The sequence below is a fragment of the Vulpes lagopus genome, chromosome 16 (genome assembly GCF_018345385.1).
Source record: "Vulpes lagopus strain Blue_001 chromosome 16, ASM1834538v1, whole genome shotgun sequence".
Taxonomy (NCBI): Eukaryota; Metazoa; Chordata; class Mammalia; order Carnivora; family Canidae; genus Vulpes; species Vulpes lagopus.
Window position 1 is genome coordinate 52,808,683 of NC_054839.1, and position 19,992 is coordinate 52,828,674.

The 19,992-nt window shown below is 37.0% G+C and overlaps 1 protein-coding gene across 1 annotated transcript in view; it reads right to left on the bottom strand.

Moving 5' to 3' along the window:
* VWA8 (von Willebrand factor A domain containing 8) overlaps positions 1 to 19,992 on the bottom strand; it is a 342,545-nt gene that overhangs the window by 224,280 nt on the left and 98,273 nt on the right. Inside the window, exons 13-14 of the mRNA XM_041731061.1 lie at positions 13,283 to 13,443; positions 11,195 to 11,308 (exon numbers count right to left, since the gene is read on the bottom strand). Of these exons, the coding sequence (XP_041586995.1) occupies positions 11,195 to 11,308; positions 13,283 to 13,443 (275 nt within the window). The remainder of the gene's footprint in view (positions 1 to 11,194; positions 11,309 to 13,282; positions 13,444 to 19,992) is intronic.

Genomic DNA, 19,992 nt, shown 5'->3' on the forward strand with positions numbered 1-19,992 from the left:
CTGGGTCTCCAGGATCACGCCCTGGGCCAAAGGCAGGCGCCAAACCGCTGTGCCACCCAGGGATCCCAAAACTGTACACTTTAAATATTTAGTTTACGATATCTTATTATACCTCAAAAATGCTACTAATAAAAGAAGAATGACTTCAGTAAAGTCCAATCTTTTGAAGGAACTTAGATGGTAATTTTTGGCAAATGTGTATATTAAGGAAATGACACAGAAAAATTTTAAAAGACATTAATCATAAACCAGAAAAAGACTTTGTAACTGGTCTTTATACTACAGTGTTCCCATTCTGAACCTACAGGGTATGCAGTTCCGCACACAGCCCACACTTCACCTGTTTTTCCTGTGCCACGTAGCAAACTGCACAGATGCATTTCTTACTCATCTTTATACTATAAAAGGTCTAGAGTGATACTTGGGAGACAGCAGATGCTAAAAACTAAATAAATGTATTGTTGTTGTTAAGAGCCATCATTGTAAGAAACTTTCTAAAGACCTTTGATGGGAAGGACAAAAGAAAGGTAACTGATAAGAACTGGGAATAATGGCTTTCCACTCAAAAGAAGAGCAGCTAGTCTAAGTCTGGTCTTGAATGAATATGTTAGAGAAGGTACATCCTCTATATCAAAAATACAGGGCTCCTGGGTGGCTCAGTTGGTTAAGTGTCCGACTCTTGGTTTCTGCTCAGGTCATGATCTCAGGGTCATGGGATAGAGCCCTGAGTCAGGCTTCGTTCTCAAGCAGGGAGTCCGCTTGATATTCACTCTCTCCCTATTCCTCTGCCATTCCCCCCGGCTCATGTTCTCTCTCTCTCTAAAATAAAAAATAGATCTTAAACATAAAAGACAAAACCCAAACACAATAATAATTAGACTCTTCACAGACACAGAGTTTAGAACTTTTCTCTGACTATAAAAATGGTTATTTTTCAAAATCAGAATTTGCTTAAGACTCTTTAAGAATCAAACCGGGCATAAAATCCTTGATCTATCTTGAATTTTGTTAAAAATTGACATGGCTTAATTTGCCAACAAAGAGATGCTGAGGTTTCTGGGGAGGCAGAAGAAAATTCTCAGATCCTACCTATCTTCAAGCATGGGAGTAAGAATAAAAGGGTCTGGAGAAGCTAATCAAGCAAGGATTACACCCAATGTCCAGTTATGGTTCACCACTGATCAAGAAAAACTGGGAGATTATAAACTGTTTTCAAGGTTCAATCACAATCAGTACAAATAAAATATTCAATAAAAAGGTAAAAATATCAGAGCACATATAATTATAACCGAGACTAGGTCACTAATCTTTATCGCTCTCCTGAGGTAACCATAGCCCTTTCTTGGTAAAATAAACTATTAGTAATGCACAGAAACTCTCAGCCCCCTCATCTATGCCCTGACCAACAGCAGGAAGGAACACATTTAGCAGCCTATAGTATTTGTACTCCCCCTTTCCCCAAAGAAGTTTTTCTCATCAAAGGAAACAGTTCTATTTTGGTCCTTATTTCCTGTGAGAAATGCAGGCATGGTTTCTGGTGTGTGTGGCCATCATGCTACTTCTAATCACCATGTCCACTGTATTCTTGGTGTCATGCAACAAGAGAAGGAAAGTTGCTAACATTTCTGATGCCATATCTAAGGGTACATTAGCTGTGTAATTACCTGCAAAGAATGCCTGTAGAGCATTCTGATGAAGATAAATGACCTTGGTCAAGAATTAGAATACAATGAAGGTCAGTAAAGGAGTCAAATATAATTGTTTAGAAACTAGGCTTCACAGTATGAAGTTGAAAGGCACTGTAGTCCACTAATAGTAGCTATTAAATTTGAGATCCTGTGGTTATCAGACTTATCATAAAAGGCAAAGTATTCCTGTTAGCAGGTTCAAAAAAAGTTAACACTGCTAGCTCAGAAGGTCATCTAAAACTAGATTACCAGAATTACTTTTACCTTGAGTTTCCTAGAATTTGTACTAGGTTAAGATTTATTCACTCGTTCAAAAACATTTACTAAGTGATCAACTATGGGTCAGGAATTGTGACATTCAAGACAAAGAGATGAAGTACAGAGCAACAATACCCTGCAACACTAAAGTCCTAAATTCCAGTTAATTCCTGAGGCCCAACTGCATCCTTCCTTGCCTCTCCTTTGACCACATGAAATGCCCATAAATTCCTTTTTTGCAACAATTTGATTTTTTTTTTTTTTTTTTTTGGTTACTTGTCACTAAAGAAGTCCTGCTAGACATAAATATGAGAACCGGTCCTATCTGAAAACAAACATACTGAAATTTACTAACCTGGGTCTAGGGGCCAAGAAGCTCTTAAATCTTCTTTCCTTACATTCTAACTTTGACTTTTCCCTCTATCTCAAAATTCCCCAAGGAAACAAAGCATTAATAGCTGAGTTTCTTTAAAGACTATCAGGAACAATAATCATTTCACTGAACTTCAATTCTGTGCTTAGGGAGAGAAATGAAAGGATAGGTGATTCAGATGATGGGTTCCTAACTTATAGTTCAAATGCTAATGCCAAGAGTGACCTATTAGATATGCAGAGCACATAGGATCAACCCATGCATGACAGTGGGCCATATTACTTATTTTTTTTTTTTTTAAACATAGGATCACCGTTCTTTTTTTTTTTTTTTTTTTTTTTTTTTTTTTTTTTTTTTTTTTTTTTATGATAGTCATACAGAGAGAAAGAGAGAGAGGCAGAGACACAGGCAGAGGGAGAAGCAGGCTCCATGCACCGGGAGCCTGACGTGGGATTCGATCCCGGGTCTCCAGGATCGCGCCCTGGGCCAAAGGCAGGCGCCAAACCGCTGTGCCACCCAGGGATCCCCATATTACTTATAAGAACAACTCAAGAAATAAATTAACTTCCTTCCTCAAGGATTACACATTTCCCACTTTATGCTATGCTATGTCCTTTTGGGTAAGCCATCAGCTCTCAGCTAATAAACAGCCCTGAAAGAGATACTGTCAACTGGCATAAACTTACTCTATTCTTCCCTAACATAACATATTATAACCCTAAAAGAAAATATATTTAGAAAAAAAAAAAAAAAGAAAAGAAAATATATTTAGGTGGCTCTAGAAAAAACCATAAAGGACTCAAGAGACTTCATGACTGCAGAATTTAGATCCAATCAGGCAGAAATTAAAAATCAATTAAATGAGATGCAATCCAAGCTAGAAGTCCTAACGACGGGGGTTAACGAGGTGGAAGAACGAGTGAGTGACATAGAAGACAAGTTGATGGCAAAGAGGGAAACTGAGGAAAAAAGAGACAAGCAATTAAAAGATCATGAGGATAGATTGAGGGAAATAAATGACAGCCTGAGGAAGAAAAACCTACGTTTAATTGGGGTTCCTGAGGGCGCGGAAATGGACAGAGGGCCAGAATATGTATTTGAACAAATCCTAGCTGAAAACTTTCCTAATCTGGGAAGGGAAACAGGCATTCAGATCCAGGAAATAGAGAGATCCCCCCCTAAAATCAACAAAAACCGTTCAACACCTCGACATTTAATAGTGAAGCTTGCAAATTCCAAAGATAAGGAGAAGATCCTTAAAGCAGCAAGAGAAAAAAAGTCCCTGACTTTTATGGGAAGGAATATTAGGGTAACAGCAGACCTCTCCACAGAGACCTGGCAGGCCAGAAAGGGCTGGCAGGATATATTCAGGGTCCTAAATGAAAAGAACATGCAACCAAGAATACTTTATCCAGCAAGGCTTTCATTCAAAATGGAAGGAGAGATAAAGAGCTTCCAAGACAGGCAGGAACTGAAAGAATATGTAACCTCCAAACCAGCTCTGCAAGAAATTTTAAGGGGGACTCTTAAAATTCCCCTTTAAGAAGAAGTTCGGTGGAACAATCCACAAAAACAAGGACTGAATAGATATGATGACACTAAACTCATATCTATCAATAGTAACTCTGAATGTGAACGGGCTTAATGACCCCATCAAAAGGCGCAGGGTTTCAGACTGGATAAAAAAGCATGACCCATCTATTTGCTGTCTACAAGAGACTCATTTTAGACAGAAGGACACCTACAACCTGAAAATAAAAGGTTGACTATCATAAATAAAAAAAAAAAAAAAAAAAAAAAAAGGTTGGAGAACCATTTACCATTCAAATGGTCCTCAAAAGAAAGCAGGGGTTGCCATCCTTATATCAGATAAATTAAAATTTACCCCAAAGACTATAGTGAGAGATGAAGAGGGACACTATCTCATACTCAAAGGATCTATCCAACAAGAGGACTTAACAATCCTCAATATATATGCCCCGAATGTGGGAGCTGCCAAATATTTAAACCAATTAATAACCAAACAGAAGAAATACTTTGATAATAATACACTTATACTTGGTGACTTCAATCTAGCTCTCTCTATACTAGATAGGTCTTCTAAGCACAACATCTCCAAAGAAACGAGAGCTTTAAATGATGCACTGGACCAGATGGATTTCACAGATATCTACAGAACTTTACATCCAAACTCAACTGAATACACATTCTTCTCAAGTGCACATGGAACTTTCTCCAGAATAGACCACATACTGGGTCACAAATCGGGTCTGAACCGATACCAAAAGATCGGGATAGTCCCCTGTATATTCTCAGACCATAATGCCTTGAAATTAGAACTTAATCACAACAAGAAGTTTGGAAGGACCAAAAACACGTGGAGGTTAAGGACCATCCTGCTAAAAGATGAAAAGGTCAACCAGGAAATTAAGGAAGAATTAAAAAGATTCATGGAAACTAATGAGAATGAAGATACAACCGTTCAAAATCTTTGGGATGCAGCAAAAGCAGTCCTGAGGGGGAAATACATCGCAATACAAGCATCCATTCAAAAACTGGAAAGATCTCAAATTCAAAAGCTCACCTTACACATAAAGGAACTAGAGAAAAAGCAACAAATAGACCCCACCCCCAGCAGAAGAAGACAGTTAATTAAAATTCGAGCAGAACTCAATGATATCGAGACCAAAAGAACTGTGGAACAGATCAACAGAACCAGGAGTTGGTTCTTTGAAAGAATTAATAAGATAGATAAACCATTAGCCAACCTTATTAAAAAGAAGAGAGAGAAGACTCAAATTAATAAAATCATGAATGAGAAAGGAGAGATCACTACCAACACCAAGGAAATACAAACGATTTTAAAAACATATTATGAACAGCTGTACGCCAATAAATTAGGAAATCTAGAAGAAATGGACGCATTCCTGGAAAGCCACAAACTACCAAAACTGGAGCAGGAAGAAATAGAAAACCTGAACAGGCCAATAACCAGGGAGGAAATTGAAGCAGTCATCAAAAACCTCCCAAGACACAAGAGTCCAGGGCCAGATGGCTTCCCAGGGGAATTCTATCAAACTTTTAAAGAAGAAATCATACCTATTCTACTAAAGCTGTTTGGAAAGATAGAAAGAGATGGAGTACTTCCAAATTCGTTCTATGAGGCCAGCATCACCTTAATTCCGAAACCAGACAAAGACCCCACCAAAAAGGAGAATTACAGACCAATATCCCTGATGAACATGGATGCAAAAATTCTCAACAAGATACTAGCCAATAGGATCCAACAACACATTAAGAAAATTATTCACCATGACCAAGTAGGATTTATCCCCGGGACACAAGGCTGGTTCAACACTTGTAAAACCATCAATGTGATTCATCATATCAGCAAGAGAAAAACCAAGAACCATATGATCCTCTCATTAGATGCAGAGAAAGCATTTGACAAAATACAGCATCGATTCCTGATCAAAACCCTTCAGAGTGTTGGGATAGAGGGAACTTTCCTCGACATCTTAAAAGCCATCTACGAAAAGCCCACAGCAAATATCATTCTCAATGGGGAAGCACTGGGAGCCTTTCCCCTAAGATCAGGAACAAGACAGGGATGTCCACTCTCACCACTGCTGTTCAACATAGTTCTGGAAGTCCTCGCCTCAGCAATCAGACAACAAAAAGACATTAAAGGCATTCAAATTGGCAAAGAAGAAGTCAAACTCTCCCTCTTCGCCGATGACATGATACTCTACGTAGAAAACCCAAAAGCCTCCACCCCAAGATTGCTAGAACTCATACAGCAATTTGGTAGCGTGGCAGGATACAAAATCAATGCCCAGAAATCAATGGCATTTCTATACACTAACAATGAGACTGAAGAAAGAGAAATTAAGGAGTCAATCCCATTTACAATTGCACCCAAAAGCATAAGATACCTAGGAATAAACCTAACCAAAGAGGTAAAAGATCTATACCCTAAAAACTACAGAACACTTCTGAAAGAAATTGAGGAAGACACAAAGAGATGGAAAAATATTCCATGCTCATGGATTGGCAGAATTAATATTGTAAAAATGTCAATGTTACCCAGGGCAATTTACACGTTTAATGCAATCCCTATCAAAATACCATGGACTTTCTTCAGAGAGTTAGAACAAATTATTTTATGATTTGTGTGGAATCAGAAAAGACCCCGAATAGCCAGGGGAATTTAAAAAAGAAAACCAGAGCTGGGGGCATCACAATGCCAGATTTCAGGTTGTACTACAAAGCTGTGGTCATCAAGACAGTGTGGTACTGGCACAAAAACAGACACATAGATCAATGGAACAGAATAGAGAACCCAGAAGTGGACCCTGAAATGTATGGTCATCTAATATTCAATAAAGGAGGAAAGACTATCCACTTGAAGAAAGACAGTCCCTTCAATAAATGGTGCTGGGAAAATTGGACATCCACATGCAGAAGAATGAAACTGGACCACTCTCTTTCACCATACACAAAGATAAACTCAAAATGGATGAGAGATCTAAATGTGAGACAAGATTCCATCAAAATCATAGAAGAGAACACAGGCAACACCCTCTTTGAACTTGGCCACAGTAACTTCTTGCAAGATACATCCACAAAGGCAAAAGAAACAAAAGCAAAAATGAACTATTGGGACTTCATCAAGATAAGAAGCTTTTGCACAGCAAAGGATACAGTCAACAAAACTAAAAGACAACCTACAGAATGGGAGAAGATATTTGCAAATGACGTATCAGATAAAGGGCTAGTTTCCAAAATCTATAAAGAACTTATTAAACTCAACACCAAAGAAACAAACAATCCAATCATGAAATGGGCAAAAGACATGAAGAGAAATCTCACAGAGGAAGACATGGACATGGCCAACATGCACATGAGAAAATGCTCTGCATCACTTGCCATCAGGGAAATACAAATCAAAACCACAATGAGATACCACCTCACACCAGTGAGAATGGGGGAAAATTAACAAGGCAGGAAACAACAAATGTTGGAGAGGATGCGGAGAAAAGGGAACCCTCTTACACTGTTGGTGGGAATGTGAACTGGTGCAGCCACTCTGGAAAACTGTGTGGAGGTTCCTCAAAGAGTTAAAAATAGATCTGCCCTACGACCCAGCAATTGCACTGTTGGGGATTTACCCCAAAGATTCAGATGCAATGAAACGTCGGGACACCTGCACCCCGATGTTTCTATCAGCAATGGCCACAATAGCCAAACTGTGGAAGGAGCCTCGGTGTCCATCGAAAGATGAATGGATAAAGAAGATGTGGTTTATGTATACAATGGAATATTACTCAGCAATTAGAAACGACAAATACCCACCATTTGCTTCAACGTGGATGGAACTGGAGGGTATTATGCTGAGTGAAATAAGTCAATCGGAGAAGGACAAACAGTGTATGTTCTCATTCATTTGGGGAATATGAATAATAGTGAAAGGAAATATAAAGGAAGGGAAAAGAAATGTTGGGAAATATCAGGAAGGGAGACAGAACATAAAGACTCCTAACTTGGGGAAACGAACTAGGGGTGGTGGAAGGGGAGGAGGGCGGGTGTTGGAGGGGAATGGGTGACAGGCACTGAGGTGGACACTTGACGGGATGAGCACTGGGTGTTTTTCTGTATGTTGGTAAATTGAACACCAATAAAAATTAATTAAAAAAAAAAAAGAAAATATATTTATTCTTGGAAAGCCAAAAATAGGCCACAAAATTAAATCAGGTTTAGCCAGGAAAAGACAAAGAAATTTACTAACAATCCATATCATCAGAGTAAAGCAGATTCTATAACATGACTGTTTAGCAACAAAATAGAGAAAAATCTGTGTACAATCACAAGAAAAGAGTGTGTTTCTCAGGCAAAAGAAGGAGGAATACTAATAAGGAAAGGAATTAGGCTTTCAACTGGTAGAAATATTTCAGAATCAACTGTTAAGACCTCTTGCCTCTGAGAAGTCAGTGAAGACCTGACAAATTGACAGAACGTAAGAAAGAACAGAAAATTAGAATTTCAGTCCAATAGGTTCAACATCTAAACTGATGAAAGATGCAAAAAGAGAGATCAGAGGAAATGGGAACATCGGAGTAGACAGAGATCTAGCATGACATGTGTGCTACAAATATGAAGGGCAGCAGATCCAGAGCAGGGCTGGCTGGAATGTTTCTATGGGGCAAAGATGAAACTGATAAAAGCCTGATGTGCCTGAACATGCTGAGAGGAGATTTAGACAAGAAGGGAAGTGTCTGGGGTAAAAAAAGTGATAAATACACAGAAAACAGGGTCACTTTCTCTTCTGTGTTCCCATAGCATTACTGCAGAGATCTCTGTTCTAACATTTAAAAGATGCATTATAATTATTTATCTCTGTATCTGCCTCTCTTCATATGTATGCAATCACTAACTTTAGGAAAAACAAAACATATGTTAAGAAAGGAAAAATGACTGTAGTTTACCAAATGTCTCAGCTACTGTACAGTCCTTATGCTGTGATCATCATGTGGACATTGAGTGAAGTTCTAAAGAAAATTATTCCATGACTACTCAGGAAGAATGAGAGATGAGATGTATGTTTATGTAGTGGGAAGAAGGATGATAAAAAGAGCTAAACTTTAATTTTGCATAGTAAGAAAACAATAATTCCTAACACTGAAAAATAAATCAAGAAATATCAATGAAAGCATATTATGATATAGTAATGTGATGTATGGGGGCAGGGTAGCTACACTTGTGGTGAGCATAGAATAATGTATAAACTTGTTGAATCACTATTGTACACCTGAAACTAAGCATTATATGACAACTAAGCATTATATGTCAACTATTCTTTTTTTAAAAAAAGGTATATTATTTAGTGATAAGGAGGTGAGTACCTGAAAAAAATAGCTTGAAGCTGAAAGTAGTGTCCGGGCTGTGGGAAATGGGGAAGTGTCCGAGGACAGATGACAGAGGACTGGTATGTTTCACAAAAAGCCTTTCACAAAAAGCTATCTGGCCCAAGTTTCATGCATGTTTAACAATGATACAAAACTCAAACGAAAATAAAAAATAAGTGAAGGAAACCAAGCAATGCCCTTACAACTTGTTTCCATCTACTCGGAATGACTTCTAGAAATAGAACTAACTGAGCCTAGTCTGTATTCATGGGAATGATGAATTTCAATAGTGATGAAGATGGAACACTTTGAGGAGGAGGTACTACTAACCAATGTAAGCCAAAATCTCAACACGATGCTTAGGGCCACTCTGTTCCTGAAATTGTTTTCATTTGTAAAACCTCTTGTTACTATTAGGGAGAATTGGGTGCTTCTCAGGGAAGAGGGGCTGTCATTTCCTGGACATCTGACTACAAATACAATGCTCCTGAAGTCCAAAGGAGCCTGACAAGGAGGCTTGCTGAGAGCTACTGCCTAACTGCTTTGATTCATCTCCCTGAAAACATAAACTGTTCCCTGATGGGTGGTGGTTCATAATCAAATACTGTACAAAAGCTGACTGTTATAAATTAAAGGTATGAAGTGAGAAGGATCTTTAGAACTTCCCTCCCTAGACAATCAACCAAACTGTTTACTAGGCTAGAGGAATTTGATGATGTGTATCCCAGAGCATAAATAGCTGTGTATAATTAAGTGAATTTTTAAATAACTTATACAGAGATGTAAGGAATTTAATATTAACTTTCTATAAAAAAAATTCCAAGGAAATTTTTAAACAAAACTTTCCTTAAACCATAAACACAATAAGAAATACACATAATTATCATTTGTAAAATTTTAATGTTTAAAATATGTCAGCAAGCCCTTTGTGGGGAGGAGAAGCTTCAATTAAATAAGATTCAATTAGGTGACTAGGTATTTGCCAAGTTAACAATCTCTAATTATGTCAAAATATCTATGAAAATGTAAGGAGACAGAAAACATATATATATTCCAAATGACCTAAAAGGAAAGTAGTATGTAGCTAGAAGAAATATTTTGCAATTTTTCAAACACATTGAAAATTTGAAAGAATAGAATATGAATACCCATATATCCTTCACCTAGATTTCCCCAATTATTGAGATTTTACCACCTTGTGTTCTCATTCTCACTTGCTCTTTCTCTCTTTCTATGTATTGTATACATGTACACACACGTACATATCTTTTTTTTCACCGTGAATCATCTGGAAGGAAGTTGTTGATCTCTTTTTACATTATCCCTTAACTCAGTGCACATCTCCTAGGAATGAAGGAATATTCTCCTTCAAAACCCAAATACCATTATGATACCTATGAATTTTTACTCAATATCATGTAGTGTACATAGTCCATATTTAAACTTTCCCAATTGTCACAAAGTATCTTTTCTAGCTGTTTCCATTTTATTTCCTGATCTGGGATGCAATCAAGCCTCCTGCATAACATTTGGTTGGGACATTTTTGGTAGGAATATGTAAATAAGCCCCAAAAGGTAATCCTGCGCCAGGTGGTTTTACCTCAGTAATAAGTGATCACTTCCTAGGAGGGAGGGCCCGGTAAATTATGAGAACTATGAGGGTTTTTTTTTTTTTTCCTGAAGGAACAAAGTACAGGGCCAAAACCGAGCTGCTAGGACAATAAAGGGAAGATTACCTTCTCAGAGTTAATGTTCTCATGAAGTGTTGAAACACAAGCAAAAGTAAGACTTAGAGTATAGAGCACATCTTGGACGACAAACTCAAGTTGTAAGAAATGCCAGATTATGAGCATACTCAGGATGCCAACTTATTAAATGATTTAAAGTTTGCTTGGCTTGACCCTAGGTTTAGAAGAATAAAAAGAAGGCACACCTGACAACAAGAATGAGGACAATGCACCCAACATTACCTCTTCTGTAGCTGCTCGTCCGACAGTTGCAGCTCTTCCTTTAAACGCATGTACCTGTCTTCTCTCAGCAGCCTGGAGCCATCGTAGAGGCTTAGCTCCCGATCGTGGATCAACCTAAGGGAGAGAGGAAAGTCAGGGAACAAATTCATCTGTCTTGAAGGCTGAAGTCACTAGAGGTAGAATCAGTTCACATTTTAATCCTGTCTATTATTACAATTGAGTCTAACAATTTCGTTTGATGCATCTGTTGAAATTTCAAGTTGGCCGGTGCTATTATACTTGGCAAAACTACTGGTGTCTATCCTGGAGAGCAGTAGTCATGGTTACTAGATGTGGACAGTGAGGAGGAGGATTGAGGAGGAGCTGGAAACGGGAAGGAGGAAGGAGATGAAAAGAAGTAGCTGAATGAGTGACTCAGGATAACCATGAGGTACATGTTAAATCAACAAGGCAGGTGGTACATACTCTGAGTCTATTGTAACTCCTTAAGGGAGAGTATTACCAACAAATTTCTGTTTCTGGAATTAAAGGTTTTAACATATCAAAAATCGTTATAATGAAATAACTGGTGCTATTTCATATACCAACCATGATGGTGACCTGACCATCCACAGCACAGAGAGCATTGTCTTCCAGATGTCGGAGGCCTCGAATAGCACTACATCCAGATTTTACACCAACCGCTGAGTCTCCTTATGCCCACATCACAGTCCCCCCACCATGACCTCCACTCAGTAAGCACTGAGGAGAGGGGAGACTGTATAATGCAGAGGTTGGGGGATCCCTGGGTGGCTCAGTGGTTTAGTGCCTGCCTTCGGCCCAGGGCGTGATCCTGGAGACCGGGGATCAAGTCCCACGTCAGGCTCCCTGCATGGAGCCTGCTTCTCCCTCTGCTTGCATCTCTGCCTCTCTCTCTCTCTCATGAATTAAAAAAAAAAAAAAAAAAAAATGCAGGAGTTGGGAACATGGGCAGTGAGGCAGTCAGATCTGTGTTCAAATCCAGCTCTGTACCTCATTAGAGGAATGACTGGGGAAGGGGAGAACTACTACTCCATCTCTCTAAACTTTTCTCTTTTATAAAATTAGGGCAGTCATATCAACCTCACGGTATCGCTGTGAAAATTAAACACCTAATATAAGACAAATGGTTACTGAAGTTGTTCTTAATCTTGGCAGCACATTAGAATCTTCTGGGAAGGGTTTAAAAATGCCAGTGTACAGGACTCATTCTGGATCGCTTATATCTGAATTTGAGAACATGGAGCTCAGGCATCAGTGATTTTTAAGCCCCATCCCCACAAGGTGATTCCAAGGCTGAGAACCTGACAAGCAGTGGCATGTTTTCCCCACCCAAACTGAAATAAGGAAACAATTACACAAATGTTCGAGTTTATAAACACAGAGTGAGATTTTTAGTCTATATAAAACATCATCAAACATCCATTACATATTTTATTTTTTTAAGATTTTATTTATTAGAGAGAGAGAGAGAGAGCATGAGCAAAAGGGAGGGGCAGAGAGAGAGGGAGAAGCAGAGTCCCTGCTGAGCAGGGAGCTGGACACAGGGCTCAATCCCAGGACCCTGAGATCATGACTGGAGCTGAGGGCAGACACCTATCCAACTGAGCCACCTGGCACCCCTCCATTACACATTTATATAAGGAAATATACTTTCTCTCTCAAAAAAATTACAACAGGATCAACCAATAATTTAGATCTATGATTCATAAGGTGTTTGAACACAGTGAAGCTGTGACTGACAAATTGTAAGAAGTGTTAGTTGTATGACTTACTTGTATGTACCAATCAGCATGTACAAAGTCTTTCAAAATTACTACCTAAAAGTTTTCTTTTTCTAACTCTTACACAGAGAATTTTGCTATGGCAGGCAGTGTTTTTTTCCCCAAATGTTCATTATTTGAAGTTTTACTGTGTTGTGTTTACGATTATAAAAATATCTGCTGTTCTGGCTGGAAACAGAAGATAAGTTTCTCGTGATCTACACGACCCAGTTTAGAAAAAACTGACAAGAGTTCCACACCTACTGTTTACATGGTGTGTTTTTTTGTGTGTATGACTCATACAAACCTTTGCAATACAGCAAGCGTGCCCGCGTTGACCCGGTGAATGCCATCCAAGAGGACCAACTTTCCTTCCAGGGCAGCATTCACAAGGGGTGAGGACCGCCAAGCAGTATCTCCATTGGGAAGAGTGTATCTCTGCTGGAGCAGGTCACGTGCTGTCATATCCTGAAACCAAGCCCCACCAACCACCAAAGAAAATGCAGAATTAATTTTTAAGAGAGGGATGGTAGAGATTTTTGGTAAGACTTTATTTATTTATTGGAGAGAGGGAGAGAGAGAGATAGCAAAAGAGAGCACAAGCAGAGAACAGAGGGAGAAGCAGGCCAGCTTGCCGAGGATCCTGATGAGGGGCTCGATTTCAGGATCTGATGCCTTAATTACATCCCAGGACCCTGAGACCATGACTTGAGCTGTAGGCAGATATTTAACTGACTGAGCCACCCAGGCGCCTGTGGATGGTAGTTTATTTAGCTTTATAATTACCTCTCTGAGCATACATTCCATACAACTAGAAAGTCATCTTCTCCAATTCACCAAAGAGAATAATTTTCTTGGTCATTTGAGGTTTTTCCTGCTACTCATCCACATAATATAGCAAGAGGAAGGGCTTCCCCCTTCCTTTTTATTTAGCATTTTCCCCTTCCCTTTAATTGTTCATTTGAAATGTATACACATGATGGTAGTCACTGCCACTTGACAGTAATGTAGTTTTATTCAGCCAGCTTTATTTTTGCTGGGACCAAAATGTGTGAGTTCCTTTTTAAGAATTAGAGGCCATAAAAAAAGAAAGAAAGAAAGAAAGAAAGAAAGAAAGAAAGAAAGAAAGAAAGAAAGAAAGAAAGAAAGAAAGAAAAAGAAAGAAAGAAAGAAAGAAAGAAAGAAAGAAAGAAAGAAAGAAAGAAAGAAAGAAAGAAAGAAAAAAAAGATTTAGAGGCCATACAAACTCAATGGGGGGGAGATGCTTATCAATCCTGTTCCATTTTCTTGCAGCTGAATTCTCCTGAGAGGTCATGCTAGGTGCCCATCACAATGACTCAGTATATTTGAAGAAGTTTGAAAATGGAGGAAACTGAGGAGGACAGTCATCAGTTGAGGTACAGGAATTGGCAAACAATAGCATAGCAGTTACAAGCAATTTTTTAAAGCACACTAACACACAATGTGTTAGTGCTAAAACAGTATAATAGATTTAAGCAAACTATTAATAGCAGTGGCATAAAAATATCTACTTTAAAAAATTGGGGGTTCCATATAATACTAAGTTTTTTCTTACATGTATTAATGATGAAAATAATAGTTTGTTTTCCATTATCAGCTTCAGAGAACTTTTGTGCAACTTATACCAAAATCTCAATTTCTGCAATCAATTTTATTGAAAATTTTAGTCTTTTGTAAATTCTTTGATATCCAATTCCAGTTTTAAGAAGACAGAAAACTAAGAAATTTGTTTATATTCACAATGGCAACAGATCTACATTGAAACCAAGATTAAAATGTAAGTCTCAATTATTTCCATTTTCTCACTATCAAGGAAGTACTGACTTAGGAAGTATGAATAGGCTTATGTTGAATCATAAAGACACTTGAGAATAATAATAGTCTCACCAAGTCCCCATAGCTTTAAAGGTCTGGCTTTGACACATTATCAAAATTGGGCTTAACTCATTAATTTTATTTACTTTTTTAATTATGAATTTTAAATTCTATGCAAACTATATGAGCATGGCATTCTTAGCTGCCAATGATACATGCCATAGTCAATACCATATTGAGCACCATTATCAGTGTTGACTGAGATAGTTTATGGTGAGGATGAACTCATTCCTATTCATGGGTATGCCACATAAGGAGAGAAAAGGAGGGGTGCCTGGGTGGCTCAGTCAGTTAAGCATCTGTCTTCGGCTCAGGTCATGATCCCAGGGTCCTGGGATCGAGCCCCACATTAGGCTCCCTGCTCAGAGTCTCCACTGACCAGACTCCCTCTGTCCCTTCCCCTGCTCATGCTCTCTCAAATAAAATGCTTAAAAAGAGAAAAAAAAAAAAAAGCTAAAAGCACAGGAAAGGTATCACTGTGTAAGAAAAATAGGACAAATCAAAATAAATGTTTGTGATCATTTTCATAACTAAATTATGAAAAACAACCAAATACACAGAACTCTTTAAAAATTAATATACAAATTGATAAAGTTAAAACTCTTGGTACTAATTATCTCAGAAAAATATTTATTATAGAGCTATATCATATATTGTTCTAGAGAATAAAGAAGACAGAAAACATGCTTCAACACAATAGTTCTAAATCAAAGATACGTATCAGAAATAGCTGGGGGAACTTTTGGAAAATACATAAGCATAGGCCCAAGATCTGGGTTCAATTGATTCAATGTGGGGCTTACTACTTGTACTTTATTAGACATTAATTACATAGATGATAAATTAAATGCCACCCAACGGGGAAACACTGCATTAAAAAAGAAACATTATAAACTCAATGTGAAATTTTGTGTCATCCTATTTATTTATATCCCTCTCTTATTCTAGTAGGAATTATAAGATTACACAAGGATATATGGAATGTATAAAAAAGTACTACAAATTAAAAAGTGGAAAAAAATGAAGAAAAAAGAAGAAAGAGTAAAACTTATTTCCTTTAGGTATTCCTACTGGTATTCAGAGGAGGTAACACGAATAAAGCATCCCACTGATACCATATTTTAAAGAAATGGATGGGTGTTAATTTGGAAAATGCCAGCTTCACATTGAAAATATATGGTATCCTGACCCATTTTAGCTCTTGAGTCTTGTGTGGGCCCAGGAAAAAAAAGATGAGGAATACGACTCTGGCATGAGAGGCTCGGACTTGTAAGGAGCTGAGGCTAGCAACTGGCAATATTTTTTTAAAAAAATTTCAACAGAGAAAATTCCTTACTCTCATACCAAGACATCCTGAATCACTGTTCTGTGCACGCTATGGAAAAGCAGTACTTCATTTGGTGACTATTCCAAAATACTTGCATATCTTGTTAATTCACACACTGTCTACAATACATGCTTCATTCAAATGAGTCAATATTTACTAGTAAAAATGATGAAAAAGACAACCAGTACACAGGGCTCCTTTTCCAACCTAGCAGCTAGAGCCTCCCTTTTTCTGACTGAAGTGAAGCATGATTATTTGTTGCTACACAAGAACTAACAGATCGCCAGCGCTGCTAACGCCAACCACAACTACAGACCAGAAATATTCTCCCTTTCTTCAATCCTCACAGGAGTAAAAAAATGGAAAACACTTGGCATTTCTTAGAAGACTAACTCAATCCAGTTTTACCACCTAAACTCTCTCATACTATCATGGCAAAAAAGAGCCATTCTTCACTTCTAGTATGTCTTCACATTAAAATAAAAACCCTCCTGAGAAAAAGAAAGGAGGATTCCCTTTAATAATACAAGTTGCTAGCTTTCATAATTAAAATCCTGTACTTGGAGAAAAGATGAAGATTCCAGCTTTTCCTTAATGAGATAATTACCCTCCACTTTCCATAATATTAATTAAAATCAGAAATTATTTTTGATTGTGCGAGAGTGTAAGAATACCAAAATGAAACTGAACTTTTGTGCAACTGAACCTAATCAAACCTAATTATTGACAAAATTTTTTCAGTATAGTCTGAATGGGTCAGTTATATGAATTAATTTCGTAATAAGCTAATCTTTCAAATAAAGTAATAGCATTTCCGTCTATAGAATATTTGGATTTTAGTACTATAAAACTGTTGTAACATCTGTATTTATTTAAACATATACTGTATTATGAAACTGTTAAAAATATTTCACATCTTTACTCTTCCTGCCTACACATGCATCCTTAAAGCAAGGAGAAGGGTAAAATTTAAAAGAGTGTGCTTAATCCATATGATTATTTTGAAAGTACGCTAATTAAATTTAAAAAAGATAAATGTCCCAATTTTTGCATATATTTTTCTTATCCCTGAAGCTTTTGAACTTAAGAGAATAAAAATAGTACTAATGATATCATAGAGCCCAAACCATTTCCTCTTTCTGTATTTCCTTAAAAATTTTAAAACAACAGGACATGAAATCCAGTTCCTTTACAGCTACCATTGTCTAATCTTGAACACCTCACCTTCTCATTCAGATCCCTGGAAAATATCCAGATATCTCTTAAAATTCAGTGTCATTTGGAATTTTGTTATTTTATTGTTTTATTTTCATTTTTTGCAATTTTGCTCTTTTGATTTGCAAAGGAGAAACTCTACTGAAAAAAAAAAAAAAGCCCTATTAAAATGAGAAGCATGGCTGCATGAAATATATCATAAAACATAGATCTGAACCCTAAAGCCGTTGTATACCTTGCAGGTTCATAAAGAACTATTTTTAACCTGCCACCCGTATAAAAAAATGCTTCCTTTATATATACAGTGCTTCCTTTATGTATACAATGATGGCCTTACGAGCCTACCACGATTGCCTTAAGTGACTCTGCTACAGATGAGATAAAGCTGATTTTGAACCATTTATAACTCTCTTCATTATAACCAATGGGTTCTATTCAAGATGATCTCCTTTGCCTTGCAGTACCTTTGAATGATATATGTTAACTTTTCTGACATTTCCTTGAGAAACTTGGATGTAAGTCATTAGTTTTATGAAATAAGTTTAATAAGCATCTTGTGTGTCAAGGGACTAGAATAAGACTAGGATTAGTTTTCTAAGGCATAGTATCATTCAGGAAGATAAATGAAAATATTACAGTGAGTTTTTAGCATATATAAAGAAATCTGAACTACATCTCTTTAAATATAAATATTAATAAGAAAGTAAAATTTTACAGCATAAAGCATATATAATTTTTCTGGTGGACAATTTATATTATTATAGTAAATGGAGGATACCAAAACTATATCAAGTATGTAAACTTATGCATTTCCACCACATATATGAACCCAGAAAAATTTCAGGAAGTACTTTAGTTGGCTTACAAAAATATGTATAATACAATGTTATAAAATTTGAAATAAGTGGATAAAGAAAACTAAACAAGGGAAGATGAAATGAAGAAAAGTAAAGATAATACACAAAAAAAGGTATTAGAAGAAGAATTTAAAATGTGAATCTAATCTTTTTAAATCTAACACACAAAAAAAGAGAGAAATAAAAAAGTTATGTAAGTCGCAACAACCACAGCACTGACACCAAAAAAAAAAAAAAAAAAAAGCAGCACTATACTTTTTGATGATGAGATAGAGAAAAATTTGTTCCATGGGTCAGGTCATCATATAAAGTACAGTGTGTTAAGGAGTTAAAAATAGTAACAATAATTATAGCCATTAATACTTATGGAGAGCTCACTAGGTGCCAAGTACTTTATATAAATTAACTCATGTAATCCTTATAACTCTAAGAGAGAAGTATAAATATTGCCTTCATTTTGCAGACGAGATCATTGAAGAGGTCTGCTTACCCAAACAAGAACACATGCTAATAAGCAGAGGAGCTGGGTTGTCCTCAAAGGTATTATTATAACAAACAGAGCAACAAATTTCAGTAAATGAAATGCAACAGTGAAAGAGCTAGTTTGGATGAATCAGTACGTGGATGTATGGTAGAGTCAATATAGGAATGTACCAATTACACACCTCTCAGGCTGCCCTCCACGAACACTATTTCTCAATCAAGTTCTTTGAGAAGAGTGAGAAAGTAGTATGGTACGACCACTCTCCAAAATGCCCCCAAATGTAGGTAGTCTCCATTGTCGTTTAAAAATATGTTTGTATGCATGTGTAAAAGATTAAAAGATCCTTCACTTTCTTAATTCTGAAATAAAAATATACACTGTGGGCATTCAATTTTTTTTGGATATGTAAGTATTATTAATGACTTTTTTTTTCTCCCAAAAGAAACTAGCTGACATTCTGCGGGCTTTCCAGGTCTATCTCAAACAAGTTTTGCTCAAATAAACAAAAATATCCTGCCAAAAAATATCCTGCCAGTAGAGCATAAATACTAAGAAAATCTGGGATTTAAGTGAATCAAGGAATACACCAAGGCTAACTGGTGTAAGCCATCAACTTTGCAATAAGGGATTAATTATGTCCATACCTATTAGCAGAACACTGCATAAATATTGTATAAACACAGAATGTTAATAATTTTTAGGTCCCAGAATAGAAATGAAGCCATTATTTACAGTCTAAGCATGCTCCATGAACAGAATGTAAGGCATGCTGCCAACATTCCTCAGTGTCATTTATGTTTGATCTTAAAGAAGCTTCTCATTTTACATATTATAAAATTATCTGTAAACTCTTCCATGCTTCTCCTCCACGTTCTTCTCATAAAGAACTATTTTTAACCTGCCACCCGTATAAAAAAATGCTTCCTTTATATATACAGTGCTTCCTTTATGTATACAATGATGGCCTTACGAGCCTACCACGATTGCCTTAAGTGACTCTGCTACAGATGGGATAAAGCTGATTTTGAACCATTTATAACTCTCTTCATTATAACCAATGGGTTCTATTCAAGATGATCTGCTTTGACTAAAGACTCATTCTATGAACACAGAACAAAATTCTTTTTCTAAAGCTAACCAGAAGTCAAACCCACTGTTTCACTAACGATTGACCCAACAAAAGCAGATCTTAATAAAGTTGCAAAATAAAACATAAGTCAAGGTCAGTGTAAAAAAAA